Source organism: Pimephales promelas, chromosome 1, assembly GCF_988280905.1.
Source record: "Pimephales promelas chromosome 1, fPimPro1.hap1.1, whole genome shotgun sequence".
In the NCBI taxonomy this organism is placed as follows: domain Eukaryota; kingdom Metazoa; phylum Chordata; class Actinopteri; order Cypriniformes; family Leuciscidae; genus Pimephales; species Pimephales promelas.
This window is the reverse complement of record NC_142769.1, coordinates 38,595,129-38,610,505: the sequence shown is the minus strand read 5'-3', so window position 1 is coordinate 38,610,505 and position 15,377 is coordinate 38,595,129. Positions and strand designations below refer to the sequence as shown.

General features: G+C 36.2%; 4 protein-coding genes across 5 annotated transcripts; 1 reads left to right on the top strand and 3 right to left on the bottom strand.

Annotated features, from left to right (window-relative positions):
* Positions 1 to 325: 325 nt before the first annotated feature.
* si:dkey-3k24.8 (lysophosphatidic acid receptor 6) lies at positions 326 to 3,219 on the bottom strand. Of its 2 annotated transcripts, XM_039656362.2 has the most exons (3): positions 3,097 to 3,219; positions 1,305 to 2,287; positions 326 to 602 (listed from the first exon to the last, which is right to left on the bottom strand). In XM_039656362.2, exons 2-3 carry the CDS (start codon positions 2,246 to 2,248, stop codon positions 572 to 574), a joined length of 975 nt encoding a protein of 324 aa, XP_039512296.1. In that variant the 5' UTR covers positions 2,249 to 2,287; positions 3,097 to 3,219; the 3' UTR covers positions 326 to 571. The 2 variants fall into 2 exon arrangements, with proteins under 2 accessions (XP_039512296.1, XP_088985752.1); XM_089129626.1 differs by lacking the exon at positions 326 to 602 and having other exon boundaries at positions 920 to 2,287.
* Positions 3,220 to 3,320: 101 nt separating this feature from the next.
* On the bottom strand, positions 3,321 to 9,533 carry tm4sf21b (transmembrane 4 L six family member 21b). The gene is made up of 6 exons (XM_039656407.2): positions 9,510 to 9,533; positions 7,206 to 7,280; positions 6,978 to 7,043; positions 5,381 to 5,517; positions 3,919 to 4,108; positions 3,321 to 3,748 (listed from the first exon to the last, which is right to left on the bottom strand). The coding sequence occupies exons 2-6, from the start codon at positions 7,233 to 7,235 to the stop codon at positions 3,740 to 3,742; spliced, it is 432 nt and encodes a 143-aa protein (XP_039512341.2). The 5' UTR covers positions 7,236 to 7,280; positions 9,510 to 9,533; the 3' UTR covers positions 3,321 to 3,739.
* Positions 9,225 to 10,331, bottom strand: mblac1 (metallo-beta-lactamase domain containing 1). The gene is made up of 2 exons (XM_039656385.2): positions 9,787 to 10,331; positions 9,225 to 9,683 (listed from the first exon to the last, which is right to left on the bottom strand). Exons 1-2 carry the CDS (start codon positions 10,189 to 10,191, stop codon positions 9,441 to 9,443), a joined length of 648 nt encoding a protein of 215 aa, XP_039512319.2. The 5' UTR covers positions 10,192 to 10,331; the 3' UTR covers positions 9,225 to 9,440.
* A 179-nt stretch (positions 10,332 to 10,510) lies between these two features.
* mpdu1b (mannose-P-dolichol utilization defect 1b) lies at positions 10,511 to 13,608 on the top strand. Its single transcript, XM_039656376.2, has 7 exons — positions 10,511 to 10,668; positions 11,045 to 11,110; positions 11,193 to 11,325; positions 11,502 to 11,587; positions 11,692 to 11,810; positions 11,891 to 12,001; positions 12,155 to 13,608. Exons 1-7 carry the CDS (start codon positions 10,545 to 10,547, stop codon positions 12,275 to 12,277), a joined length of 762 nt encoding a protein of 253 aa, XP_039512310.1. The 5' UTR covers positions 10,511 to 10,544; the 3' UTR covers positions 12,278 to 13,608.
* The last annotated feature ends 1,769 nt before the right edge of the window (positions 13,609 to 15,377 follow it).

The following is a 15,377-nucleotide window of genomic DNA, read 5'->3' as shown; positions in this document are numbered from 1 at the left end:
TTAGTTATATTCAGTGTTTGTCAATGTTAGTTTACAGTGCAATAACTAATAACAAATACAACCTATTTTAATAAATATGTATTAGTAAATTAATATTTTTTATTAAATTAATATTAACTTAGATTAATAAATGCTGAAGAAGTATTGTTCATTCTTAGTTCATGTTAACTAGGCTAATGTTAACTAATGAACCGTATTAAGTGTTACCAATATCTTTATTTATTTTTGGTATCATTTTATCCCTGAAAATTGGACCCATCCACTCTATAGGCGATCTAGGGTGAAATCAAGTTTTTTGGGACACTTTCCCCAGCCATCTCAATGGCAAAAAGTGTTCCAATCACCCTGAATACACCCCAGAGCTGAATGCTGCTTGTCCAAAGAAATATGCTTCTTTATGACAAGTTTTTTTTTTTAATTTCTTCTCTGCATCTCAAGAAAAAAATCACATGGAGATAACAATAATTAAAACTGAAAAAAAGAATAGTAAGCACTTTTATTAACATATTTACACGAGAAGATTGGTGTTATACCAAAGACTTAGCCTAAAGGAACTCAGAAGTGCACCAGGTCAAACGGATGTGGTAGAGACGTGTGGAAACCTGCAGGAAGAGGGTTTTTAACTATTTAACAACAGTAACAGCATTTATCTAAGCACATATGTCCATATGTTATTTAATGGAAAAGTAACAAAATTTAAAAATTACACACATGCTAAATTATCATACACTTACAATTACAAATAGTAACATTTAAAAACAACAAAAACAACACTGCTGCATTAGTACCTTACAACTAAAGGCTTTGAGTCGTTAACAAAATGTAGAAACTTTACAAATATGTAAATGTGGATATAATGCTCTAATCTAACTGTCTTAGAGCATGTTCACTGTAAATAATTATCCTAATTTGTCAAACATTTTTGATTTGAAATAACACATTGAAGGCTTCCCAGTGAGAGTCCAATGGCTAAACGAGTCATTTACTTTCTCACATGTGAGAGAAAACAATGCCCTCTAAAAGGAGTATTAATTTACAGAACACTTATTTTTTGCACACACTGTATGCATGCAGTCAGCAACTCACCCAGATGGGTGTAAAGACTTGTGGCTTCCTCTTTTCTTTTCTTTTTTTGAGTCATATGCAAGTGATCTATCACTTCACTAACCTACATCTTTCGTGCCTAATAAAATAGATAGCTATGATCGTGTCAACGATAAACTGTCACTAAGCAAAAAGCATGAGACCTGCAACGTTTTTTTTTTTTTTAATCTTCAGCAGAGTTGAGTTTAGGTGGCGCTTACGTTGTGAGCGGAACACGTGAGCGGTTGTTTCCGTCCGAGCTGTGACTGTTCATTTGCCATATTCTGCGTACAGCCTCAACATCCATTCTTCTTTTAAACGTCTCTGTTGTGAAGTAGTACGCCAGGGGGTCCAACATTGCATTCAGGCAAGCTATCATGAGGCTGTATTGGTAAGCTGTTAACAGTGATGTCCTGGTCGGGGGAGGCTTATAGACATTAAGTAGCACAAGCATAACGTGATACGGCAGAAAACAGAACAGAAAGATCGCCAAGTTAGTTATTATCATCCTTTTAATCCTTCCGCTGTCTACTAGGTCACTAGTCTGAACAGCCGTGCTTTTGCTTAAAGCCCGGACGAGCCCCCATGAGCTGAGAATCATAATGGTTAGTGGGATCCCAAACCCAATAATTAGCGTGGAAATGAGAGCACCTGTTTGAGTGGTATAGCTAGGAAAAGTTTCAAAACACATGCTGCTGTTGTTTTGCTCCTTTGCTCCCTGCCCCTTATAGAAATAGATAGGAAAGCTCGTTCCGATAGTTAGCATCCAGATTCCCAGACACACGCACCATGCTTTCTTGCGGCCCTCACGGACGTGAGAAGACAATGGGAAGCAGACTGCTATGCAACGATCAAAGCTAATGCACATGAGGAGGAAGATGCTGCCATACATGTTACTTAGCAGTATGAGACCGGTAAACTCACAGAATTTCTGGTTCGGATTCCCCAAACCCCCGTGGTAATAGATCCTCACTGGAAGCGTACAAACCATAAGAATATCAGAAAAGGCTAGGTGAATCATGTACATGGTGGTGTGCGATCGTGATTTAGAGTTGCGGAAAAAAATGACAAGTGCGGTGAGGTTGAGGGTCAGTCCAAATATGAAGACCACTGAATATACAGTAACAAAAACCACATTCTGCTGGCCTTGTGTTGAATTTGTCATTGCTGATTTTAGGATTTACCTCCTTGACAAGCCTTTAACCTGTAATGACAGAGAAACAAAGGGTTGTGTAATGAAATGTTGCAACAGGCATATCAATATCAAAAGAAACTTGCACCAAGAAGGGATCTCACTTTATATGAACATGCATGCAGTAGTTCTTCTGCAAAGTATTGCAACATTAGGTTGCGTCAGTAGGAAACTTTAAAATAGGGTCAGAGAGTAAACCTTTCCTCCAACTCAAAGCATTTTAAAAACCACTGTATTTTTAAAAGGTCAAGTGACAAAGGTCAACATCTCATAAAGTGTACAACGTGCATCTTAGATCTTGCCCGAATTATGGACAAGGGTTGTGTGAGATAAAGAATAAAAATCAAAAACTCTTTTGGTGCATTTTATGCTGTAGGTACATCTATAATAAATATAAATATATGTATAGTCTATTACCTGGTACCTATTTAAAATACCTTTAAACTAACATGTCTTAATTATATATATATAAGTTATATATAATTATACGTTTCAGGACATGAAGTTTTCGATGTTCTCAGTCTATTATTCAACATGACAAATGCAAACAATGTTTCATATACATACACAAGTTATTAAAAGTCAAGCCTGCCCATAGACAAGCCAATTAGAGAAGTCAAATGCCACTAATACACCTTTAAATCTCTCAAATGTTTACTTTACATTTACAATATTTCAGATGTCAACAAAAATAAAACATTTCTCATTCAGACACAGGCATTTCACTGGACACATTTGTTGTGAATAAATGGTTCGTTAGAAGAGGTATTACCATAAAATGTTCAAAAAAATGAATATGTAGATGATGTAATTGCACTCACTTGTTTGCTATGTAGAAGAGAGTTTCTTTGGCTGGTAGTTGGTGCTGATTCAAGAGGCTTCTTATGTTGCAGTCTCATCGTGGCCCTTTACTTCAGGAAATGAATTTGCGGTGAGTGCCTGTCATTTCTGTCTTCTTTTTTTTATCTTAAGAAACATAAAACAACTACATAGAAAAACACTCTTCATCCAAACCCCACATTAAACTCCTCAGTAATAGGTGACATAGATTATCAAAAGTTTTATTTAGAATATCTGGGTACATTAAGACATAAATGTTCATACGAACCACCCAAAACTCTCTATGAAAATATAAATACATTCATTTTAAAATAACATTGGACTACCATTTAAAAGATATTGAAATATTTTACAAAATAAGAAAACAAATACAAGTTTAACTACTTACATTTATACAACAAATTAACCCATTTTTTTTTTCCACATGGATGGATCACTGAGTTTCCGGAGACATTTTCTCAGTCTATTATTCAATATGACATGCAAACAATGTTACAATCGAGAAGAGATAAATTAGTAAGTTTTACAGGTCCATTCTTGTTAATTACTGTTCACTTTCACATTTCCTAAGTGTCCGGTAATAGATCTTGATCCTGTGTTATCTGGTCTGTTGTCCTTTTGAATTTATGCCACCTAAAGTAAAAGAGCATCATTTAGACCCACTATCAGATCATTTTATAAGGTACCATGCTGAAACCATAAATCAATCAATCAATCAATAGCTATTGCAAGACAAGTGCAGTAAATGAATAACTGATTGACCTTTAGAAATCAAGTCATTTTTATATACAGTGAGTACATACCTCCTCTTTGTGATTGCAAGTACCACAGATGCAGCCAAAGAGGCCGTTGAGCACCTGAAATCCACAGAGCAGCAGTTCTAAGCAAGCAGCCACCAGCAGGGTGACAAACAGGCTGATGTTAAACTCCACAACATTTTCTGGCTTTTCGCAAGTGTCCCAGATGTCAGAGTTTCCTATGTAGTTTTCAGTGCTGCAGAATATGTAAAATAAATCAGTAATAATCATAATAATAATAAAAAGAACAACAAAAATACATTAAGGGGCCAGTTCACCAAATAAATTTAAATTCTTTCATAACTCCTCCTCATGTCGTTCCAAACCCATAAGACCTTTGCTCATCTTCAGAGCACAAATTAAGATATTTCTGATGAAATCTGAGAGCTTTCTGTCCCCTCCATTAGCAGCCTACGCAATTACCACTTTGACTCTTCAAAAAGTTCATGAAGAGATCGTAAAACTAATTCATTTGAATCGAGCGATTTAGTTCAAATTTTCTGAAGAGACTGGATTGCATTATATAATTAACAGATTTAATTTCACATTTGAACAATGATCAGCGAACATAAACAGAAGCTCAACCAAACCTGCTTGACACACGAGAATGAACCTCATTGGCTCTCGGTACAGTTCGCTGTTTTCATCATGTTACGCACGAGATTAATAATGAATTTGTACATATTGAGAATTATTACAATTTCCAGCCTTAAGTAAATTAAAAAAAATCTCATCTTTAGGAGGGGAAGAGACAGGGCAAGATGAGGAGACTGAGAGAAAGGGTGCTGTGGAGACTGCAGGTTTGACAAATAATCTACTGCCCACTAACATGGTTTTAAAGCAATTTCTTATACTTTTTGGCCTTTAAACGACTCAATGCACAAATCAGAGAAATTTTTTTAACCCTAAATGGAGAGTGACATCACCAGTCGAAATAGCTGTACCCCCCACCTTCCGTTTACCACAACCTTATGTGTGTTGATGAATGTTTATATGTGAATAAAAGCCTAAATTCAACCCGTTCACTTAATAAGCTGCTAAATTCACATAGATTTACAATTTCTTCTTCTCTGATCTTTTTTGAAGCATTAATGTGATAGTTACTTAGCTGTCAATAGAGGGACAGGAAAAGATTTCATCATAAAGATCATAATCTGTGTTCCGGAGATGCACAAAGGTCTTGCGGGTTTGGAACGACATGAGGGTGAGTAATTACTGACAGAATTTTCATTTTTTGGTGAACTAACCCTTTAAAAGCAGATAAGCTCCACAAACTATTTTGATGTACACTCTTATGTTAACATTATTTTAATTTCCTGCAAATTTTTGCACCCAAAAAAATTACATTTTAGTTGTCATGGCCACGTTTCTCTCTATGAGCTCTAGAATTGTATTCTATAAATGTTCTTTTTAAACTGGAGAGGATGTTTTGAGTTCTGAAAATGGGATAGACCAATCATTTTCATACCTATTCATGAATGGTCTGCTCCATTCCCCATCTTCAGTCAAGCAAACTGGTCCATTAATTAAGGCAAACACAGCTATTACACCACTGTACAGAGCACCAGCCACACCAATTGCAGAAAAGATAATGGACAGGAACATCTATAATAGACAAACAGAACACAACCGACTAAAGTCACGTTAAAGGTTCACTAAATGGAAACATGTAAGCATTGTGTTTATGTAAGAGATAGTTCTGAAAAGGACAATTCTGTCATCACATACACACTTCCCTCATGTACTGACTTCCCTTTTTTTGAAACACAAAAGGGCCTTATTTTAATGATCTAAGCGCACGGCGCAAGTGCGGTTAGGGTGTGTCTGAATCCACTTTTGCTGGTTTCCCTCATGTACCGACTTCCCTTTTTTTGAAACACAAAAGACATCTTGGGCTCTATTTTAATGATCTAAGCGCACGGCGCAAGTGCTGTTAGGGCGTGTCTGAATCCACTTTTGCTAGTTTAACGACAGGGAAAAATTGTCGGCGCACAAGCGCATGGTCTAAAATTGTTGTCTCTATTCTCTTAATGAGTAATTGGTGTGTTTTGGGCTTTTCGTGCAATAAACCAATCAGAGTCTCATCTCCCATTCCCGTTCTCTCACACCATGGCGGATGTCCATTTAGGCCTACATTATGATAGTGGATTATTGTAAGCAATAATAATCTTTTACATTGTAATCCTTTTATTTTTAATATTTATATATATATGGGGTGGTGATGGCGCAATGGATAAGACACTTGCCTTTGGTGTGAGAGAGACCCAGGTTCGAATCCACTGTGAGACACCAATGTGTCCCTGAGCAAGACACTTAACCCCTAGTTGCTCCAGAGGCGTGCAACCTCTGACATATGTAGCAATTGTAAGTTGCTTTGGATAAAAGCGTCAGCTAAATGAATAAATGTACTTGTAAATTTGTCATGTTTGTGTGCTGCTGCGCATCCCTGTGTGTTTACTAAGCAGAGTGTAAGCTACGCGCGTCGTGTGGACCCGCCTACAGTTGCATATTACTTATGCATAAAAAAAGAAAAATTCAATTGCGCCATTGACTTCAGAGCAGGTTTCAGTTGGTCAATGGTGCAGTGCAGTCTATTTCAGTTGCCTCAAAATAGCAACACGCCATCAATGCGCCTGAACACTCCTTGTTTTCAGACCAGCACGCCCATGGGCGCACACATGGGTGGAAATGCTATTTAAACGCGAAGGACTTGAAAATGATAACTGCTTCAGGCTGAGACTAGCAAAAAACACTTGCGTCGCGCCGGCTGTATGATAGGGACCAACTGTTTTTACCCATACAATTGTAAAGTTGAAAATAATCAAAAATATTTGAATATGAACAAAGACATTTGCTTTTACTGTTTCAACAGCAAACTGTAAAAGCACAACTTGGGAGGAAGTTAGGGCAAGTAAATGATGACAATATGCTCAATTTTGGGTGAACTATCCCTATATGATGAATATCCCTAGGTAAAGCTGAAACACCTGGTGTCTTTTTAGGCACTAATTCAATTAAAGTCAACAGTGTAAATAAATCGAATCTGTGACCCTAGCAGAACTCACCCCACATCGGTTTGCACAACAGCCTTGCCTCCCAGTGCTATGGATGTGAATCGCAGGAATCAATACCTAAAAGAGAAAAGCAGTAGCCATATCCACATAAAAATATGTTGAAGAAAAGGTATAACCTACAATGTATTCCAGATGCTAAATAGTGCCAAGAAACTGGTCAGACAACACTAACAGAAATGTCAAGAGAAAACTATAACAATCTAATGAGAATTTCCTTACCAAGATACCTCCTCCAACAACGCCTCCCATGTATATGATCTCATCCGTAAGACGGTAGAGCCCCTCAGCTTCCTCCTTTGAATAAATAGTTTTAAAATCAGGGAAAAACAGAAAAATGTTGCAGATGATGGACAGCAGTGCCAGCGGATAGAGGCTGATGCCAATAAACTTGGCACACTTTCCTGTACACATAATGTAAATATTCTGCTTTGTTTAGGCTCAGAAATATTAAACAGACTTTAAGCATGTAAGACTTTATTCTCAAGTGCTAAATTGATGAGAGGACAGATTATAAATACTCTATGTGACAAGACTAGCACGCCTATCTGACGTCAGGTCAGCTACAGATGTCACATCTTTATCATATATTACCGGTAGTCATAAAAATGTCTGTACTTTGAACAGCGAAATGTCACTCTTTCAAAAACAGCCCTTATGATGCTATATTAGACAGAAAACTCTTCTGCTCAAAGTAGACATTGTTTTTACATAACGCTTGCTATGTTATCCAATCATCCATAGTGAAGAGGTGCAATGGTTGCAATATCTGTTAATGGGAATCATATGACATTTGTAATATCCTGGAATCGATCTCGAATCATTTGTTCAATGAATGTTATCTGCTGTTGGAGGTGTGGGTCGGTGTGTTTGTGGCTTTTTACTGAACTCTGCCCTCTAATTACGAATCTAAACAGTTATTTTATGTAATGGCAGCATACGTCAAGCCTATTGGGAAAGGGATCAAGGTACAGATGTGTGAACATTTCTATTATTAGAACATTTTGTATTCATTATAACTGCTACTGCTAATCTAATTTTTAAGATGGGATTTAAATATAAATAGTTGAACAAATATTTAGTTCTTGGTGTGCTCACCACAACAACCACCAATTACCTCATTACCACATTGGGCTGCAAAAAAAATAAATGTGTGCTGGCCTGGGACTGGCACAATATTCTTTGGTTAACCACTGTCAGAAACATTTAATATAAATAAACTTGATCTGACCTTAATGCTAAGAATGATGTTCCACAAAACAGCAATAGCCTAACGAGTCACCACTTCCTTCAACGATCAATTTACATCCATTATTTCTGACAGCACTCTAGTGGAGTAAATGTGCTAATACAAAATGTGCTGAAGCAGATGTTTTCCGGTCCTAAAAATGATTTGGGCTGAGGATGAGAAGAAAAACACATGAAAATGCTATAATTCACATTTATATTGACACAGATAAATCATAAGGCATATTTTGATGGGTTTAAAGCAAATGGCAGTAGGCTATGATGCAGTGGATTAATATTTAGGTCATAAAAACATGTAAATTGTCATTTATTACTTGATAACGGTTTTTAATTGCCTATTATGATAGTTCATCCAAAAAATTCTGTCATCATTTACTCACCCTCAAGTTGTCAGAAACAAACCTGTATACATTTCTGTTCTGCTGAACACAAAATAAGATATTTTAAAGAATGTTTGCAATCAAAAAGTTCTGGGGCACCATTGACTTCCATAGTATGGGGGAAAAAAATACTATGAAAGTCAATAGTGCCCCACAACTGTTATGTTGCAAACATTTTTTAAAATACCTTCTTTTGTGTTCAACAGAACAAAGAAATTAACTTGAGGGTGAGTAAATGATGACAGAATGTCCATGTTATCCCTTCCCATAAACTATCCCTTTTAACAGTTTAAAATTTCAAACATTCACAACAGCAAGTGCTTAATTTTCATTACCCATATAAAGAATTAAGATGGCACAATACAATCTCTATCTATAAATTATTTTGTGGAAGAACAATCAAATCTTGACCGCATTTACTAGCCTACTAATCATTTACTACCGCAACTACGTCATCACTTTCCATAACCATCTTTTGACACATGATTTACCAATAAGCAATAGCCTAAAAATAACTGCAAAAGCAAGTGGTTCAGTGGTTTCAGCAGTCAATATAGGTCAAATGAAAAACCCACGGTTAACATTCATGAATAAAGTGATGCCATTTCCCACCGACGGTAGAGTAAATTATTTAATAATGTCATTAACATACTGAATGGTTACATACAGTTAAGTGTGTGAAAATATCTATTTTGAACTAAAAAGGAATGACCAGTAACAGAATGTGCTATTTTGAAATTGTGCCACATTGGTGATATAAATTAATGTGTTTATTATTTCATAATTGCTCTGTCTATAACTCAACCTCAGTTCCAAGATTATGTTAATGTCATGATTGCTTGTGCACTCTAAATAATGGCCCATGTCCAGGAATTATTACATCCGCGATCTGTAACACCTTCTGTCGGTTGGTCTCTTGTATTTGAGGGTTCTCGCTCAGCTCCTTCCAGGAGTCTTCATCATGACAACGTTCAAACAAGTCTCCAGCGACAAGGACTGTACCCTCTGATGTTCCCTTTACCAGGACACTGACATCTCTGCCCATGTGGCCAGGTGTTGGAATGATGGATACCTTGTGGATAAAGGGGATTACCAAAGTGTCTAATAATATATATTAGAAGTTACATCCCTTTGTTAATCTAGTTATTGCACTATATGACATATGAATAACTTACAAAATCGTCAATAGGGTGCGGCTGTCCCTCAGCCAGCTGGTTTGGTAGATATCGATCCCCCACGCTTATGTCACATCCCACAATTATTTTGGCGTCTGGAAACAACCCTAAGTTTCCCACGTGGTCAGAGTGGCCGTGTGTTCCTACTACTATAGCAACACTTTCTGGCGTCATACCCTTCTCCTTTAGTTTTTCGACGAGAAAGTCTCGGTCCCAAGGACCCCCGGTGTCTACTAGAATATTTTGTGGTCCGGTAATTAAAGAAATGGTACCGTCAGCTCTAAACGAGCCGTCTGGCTCAGCTGTGCAGTAGCCCTCTTTCAATACTGAGACGCAATACGGGTGACCTGAAATGTTGGAATCAATGCCAGACTCACTTTTTGTTATTGAGCGATGCATGTCCATTTGAGCTTGAATAATAATTCAAAGAAACAAAAAGTTTACAACAGCTGAAAAATGTACGGAAAGTCACTAAGGACAAACTAACTAGGGGGAATTTTGATACTAGCGTTATGGTACAATCGCGCCACCTGTTGCTGGTAGAAGGACAAGCAGACAGTAAAAGAGGACAAGCCAAATTTTATAAACACAAATAATAATAATAATAATAATAATTCAATTAAGTGATATTTTGTGTGACCTCTGTATTCGCCGGAACACGAGCTGCTAGAAGTATTTTCATAAATAAAGGGGAAGCACTACAGTAACGCACTACATGGTTTTTAAAGTGTATCACGTGATCATTTGACGTTTGCATCATGGCGGCATCGGAAGCAGTTGCAGAAACATCATTCATGGATCCTTTTAAAGATATTCTGGTTAATTATTTAATGCCAGAAAGATGTTATGACGAGTTCTTTTTACAGTTCAATCTTCTGCACGGTAGTTTCACGTTTTATTTGTTAATTGCATATTTATAGATAAATAGATGCTTTCAAAGATTATTTCCTGGTATACTTATAACGATTGAATGACAAAAATGATTTCTCTTCTGTAAACTATACACGTGTCAATTTCTTATTGGGGCTAGTGTCTTGGGTAGTATTAGGAGTAATTTAGCCAGGACTCTTTTAGTTTTGATATTCTCAGTTTATAATAAATACATCAAATGTTAATATGTTAAACGTCATCTGCATTATAAATTGCATAAAAAAGTATTAATGTCTGTATTAAATGTGTTATCTATTTGACTTATATTAAACTTGGGGGTGAATTTTTACATGCCAATCATATTAAAGTTCTTATTGTGTATCTACAGTGGATTGTCTGAAGATTGTAATCAGCAAAGGCCTAGGCATTGGGATCATCCTTGGTTCTGTATTAGGTAAGGAAAATCTCCAGCATTATAACATAAAAACGCAGACAATTTCCTCTAACACTAATGATTTGTGCATGTTTCTTCATAGTAAAGCTGCCTCAGATTCTAAAGCTGATCGGTGCTAAAAGTGCTGAGGGACTAAGCTTTAACTCAGTACTACTAGAGCTGTTTGCTATCACAGGCACCATGGCCTACAGTATTGCCAACAGCTTCCCTTTCAGGTACATTAATAGTTCTGCTCTTTCATAAATATGTTAAAGTCTAATTTCATATTTTATCATTTTGGTAAACATTTGTCCACTCGCACACAATGCATTTATAAATGTCAAACAACAAAGTGGAAAACTGGCTATTAGAAACAAAGATATAAAACATGTGGCTGTGAATTTTTTGACAGTTCCTGGGGTGAGGCACTTTTTCTCATGTTTCAAACTGTGACCATTGGTTTCCTCATACAGCACTATGGAGGAAACACTGTCAAAGGTAATAAGACAATTCCACGTGCTTATTAATTAAAAACATAAAAAAGTTGGTGTTGTATTGTAATAGTCAGTTTTTAATAATTACCTTTTGATTGTGTTATGCAGGTTTGGGGTTTATGGCAGTCTACTTTGGACTGTTGGCAGTGCTCCTCTCTCCCATGATCCCTATGTCTATTGTCACTACCATGCAAGCCTCTAATATGCCAGCCATCATCTTTGGACGGGTAAGCTAAGCCAAAAGAAACAACCCTGTTCAACTGCTGGACCAGAAGAAATGTATTTACCTGATTTTCTGTGTCTTTAGTTAATTCAGGCTGGTACCAACTACACTAATGGCCACACTGGGCAGCTGTCAGCTATTTCAGTGTTTCTGCTGTTTGCTGGCTCTCTAGCACGCATATTCACTACAGTGCAGGTAACAGCAGATTGAAGCGAATAAAAGTCTCTTGCAAAAAATGTTAATGACCCGAAACTTTTGAATGATAGTGTAACTTATTTATGATGCTCATTGTTTGAAATGGTTTCATTGAGAATTGACCATTTTAATGTGTCCTATCTCCCTGTACAGGAAACAGGAGATTCCCTCATGGCTGTCACCTACATCATCTCCTCTTGTTGTAATGGTGTGATCACAGCTCAGGTTCTCTACTACTGGAACAGCAGGCCTGCCCTCAGGAAGAAGACTGAGTAGATATGAACGAATTCAGTGACCATTCAAGTCAACTAGGTGCACTGGACAGCCGATTGGGGATCAGATGTATAAAAATGACGGTTCTTGTAAAATGTAACACTGTCCCTTGATCAGTTGTTAAGTGCATTTATTGTTAACATATCAGCGCTTACTGGAGAGGCAGGTATGAATACTGTATAAATTCACACATTCATGGATTCCAGGTCCCTTAATTGGACAAAAAAAAAAAGCGCCAGTATGGTTTGGGGTCCTTCTATAATTCTAGATCTTTTCCTCTGCCCTTTTTATGGTAGTGGGTACTTTAATTAGGCAAATTTTGGACCATTTTCTTAGCTCAGAGAAGGGAGTCCATAGTATTCTTAGTTGCATCCAATCATAAATGTACAAACATACTGTATGTACTACATCCTCATGTATAATTACTGCCATCCTGTCTTAGAGTATTGTCTTGTTACTCTCTTTAACCGGGCTCACTGCGTATTCACTGAAACCCAAGTAGCCATTTTGAATTCAACAACAAATCTGTGAAAAATGTCTACCAAGGTTTTTGTAATCGTGAATTCCAGAATTGTAAAAATGACCAAATTGTACCAAATAAATACATAAAATGCATACTTTTAAAAAATGCACATATGACAGTATGCATCATCATATGCTAAAACCAGCCCTAAAGAACTTCATAGAGCTTTTTTTTTTGTTCTGTGTGTATACAAATCCCATCACATGGACGCTATTTTAAGTCTTCCAGAACCTAGAAATGCTCATGTTGCTTTACACCCCACAATATGTTTTGGTGTTTGACAAAATAAAGGCTTTTCTTTAGGTAATACATGGAAACTAGTAAATCAATTGCTGTTGTATTTCTTGCAATGGCCATGCAATAATACATGTAGCTAGCCGTGTTGTTGAATGTCGTCATGATGTAAGTGGGACTGGGTACAATAAGAAAATTCTACAAAGCACTTTTTTTTTGTTCCAGATGGTAGTATTCACCCATCAAATGCAAGTTGTTTTAATCTGTCTACAGGTAAAAGGAAAATTTTATTTGAATGATCGACATTGAATATTTGCACACGTAATTAATTTTCCTTTTTTTGCATGTGAACATCTATTGTTCGTTGTTGGTTTATTTCAGGAATGACATTTTACAAATGGCTGTGATTACGGTTTTTCCTTATCTAAAGTGGCAATGTACTTTTTACCGTTGAGTAAAACATTTCCATTATTTGTAGTGTTTATTTCTCACTGTTCACAAAGAATTTATTTAATTGTGTAAGGCTTAAAGTCACAATCAGTTTCAGAAAAAAACAAATAAAACATTTTATTTTAAAGTTGTGTTTTTTCATTTATCCATTATGGGTAGTTTGAAGTGATGGACTGTGATACATAAATGTACCACCAGAGAGAGGCAAAGAGTTGGTAAAAATATAATCGCCGTCAGTTTTGTCCACTTAAATACCCTTTATCCTACTAGCAGTTTTTAATAACTTGCCAGTCCTTTAGTCTTCATTCGTCATAAATTTTCAAAAAAAAAAAAAATCAATCGTCAAAAAAAAAACAATTTTTTAATTTTTTAATTTTTTGCCAATTTTAAGTCCAGCTCCAGAAGTCTGAAATCAGTTAGCATGAAATTCTGAATAGACTACAGCGAGTTGGATTTCTTGGCACAATGTTGCCGAAGGAAGCCTGTACAGTTGGATGTGATTTCTCAGTCAAGACTTTCTCAGTCTTGTAGATTTATAGGGAGCAGACAGACATAAGCAGAGTTCAAACAAGACTGAAAAAAGTAGTATTTACTTTGAAACTATTTTCACTCTAATTATCTTTGTTATATTTACAACTTTGAGTAATCATTTTTACAATGGCTGAACAATGGTAATCATGCACAGGACAGACAGGAAAGTGACAGAAAGATGAGCTACAGGCATCTAATGAGAGTGTTTATCTAAATATCGAAAAGCCGTTAAAGATGCAAGAGCAAATTATTTCTGTGATATAATCTCAAATGATCAAACTCTATTTAACATTCATGTATTCATGCAGACACTTGAAATGACTTCTGAAATTTTGCTATGACAATTCAGAACAAATATTGCATGTAATGTTGTCTAAATATAACTTATTTACAACCATACATTGAATTTCGAACACCTTTGATTAATTATCAGTGATTTAACTGATAATTATTCTGGTCCCCATACTAAACGTTTGTGCCTTTATTTTACCAGGATAAAAAGGATAAGGATTATTTAGCAGGATAAAACTGAGATTCAAATTAAACTAAAAATTGATGTGAGATGTTTAATAACAAAATCAATATTAACAGGAGGTTAGAAACAATTTTAAAATGCAAAGGATAAAATAAAAATACAAAATAATCTACAAATCATTCCATCCAACCTCCAAAACAAAACAACCTATGTAGGGTAACTGCCACAAAGTCAGTCAATGGAGGAAATTTTTTCTGTAAACAGCATTAAAATAAACTCTAGACTTCAAACAGGGAACAATTGTCTTAGTTTAACATATAGTTTATTTATACAGAGATCTCATTTATGTAAGCATAAAAGCTGCGTAATGTCCTTTAAAGGGATCTTCATAGTCTGCATGTTTTCTTTGGTTGTGCTCACAAGCTCATGGTTCATTAACTGCTAACAATTTAGACAGCATATTCTACATACATTATTATCAACTCAACAGCATTCTGTTTGCTGTCCTGTAGTTAGTGTGTTTCCCGTACTCTATAAAAAAAGCAGAAATATCCGACTTGATGGCTCTCAACTCCACCTCCAACTGCAACCGGCTATTCTTGCCGATCAGCAAGGTTAAGCATAGTTTGTGTCAAACACACCTACTGTCAATGTTCATCACACACTGAAAAAAAAACTGTAGTGAAGTAAATCCTACAGGAAAAAAATGTATTTTATACCCGAAAAATACACTCACCTAAAGGATTATTATGAACACTATACTAGTACTGTGTTTGACCTCCTTTCGCCTTCAGAACTGCCTTAATTCTACGTGGCACTGATTCAACAAGGTGCTGGAAGCATTCTAGCAATGTTGGCCCATATTCATAGGATAGCATCTTGCAGTTGAT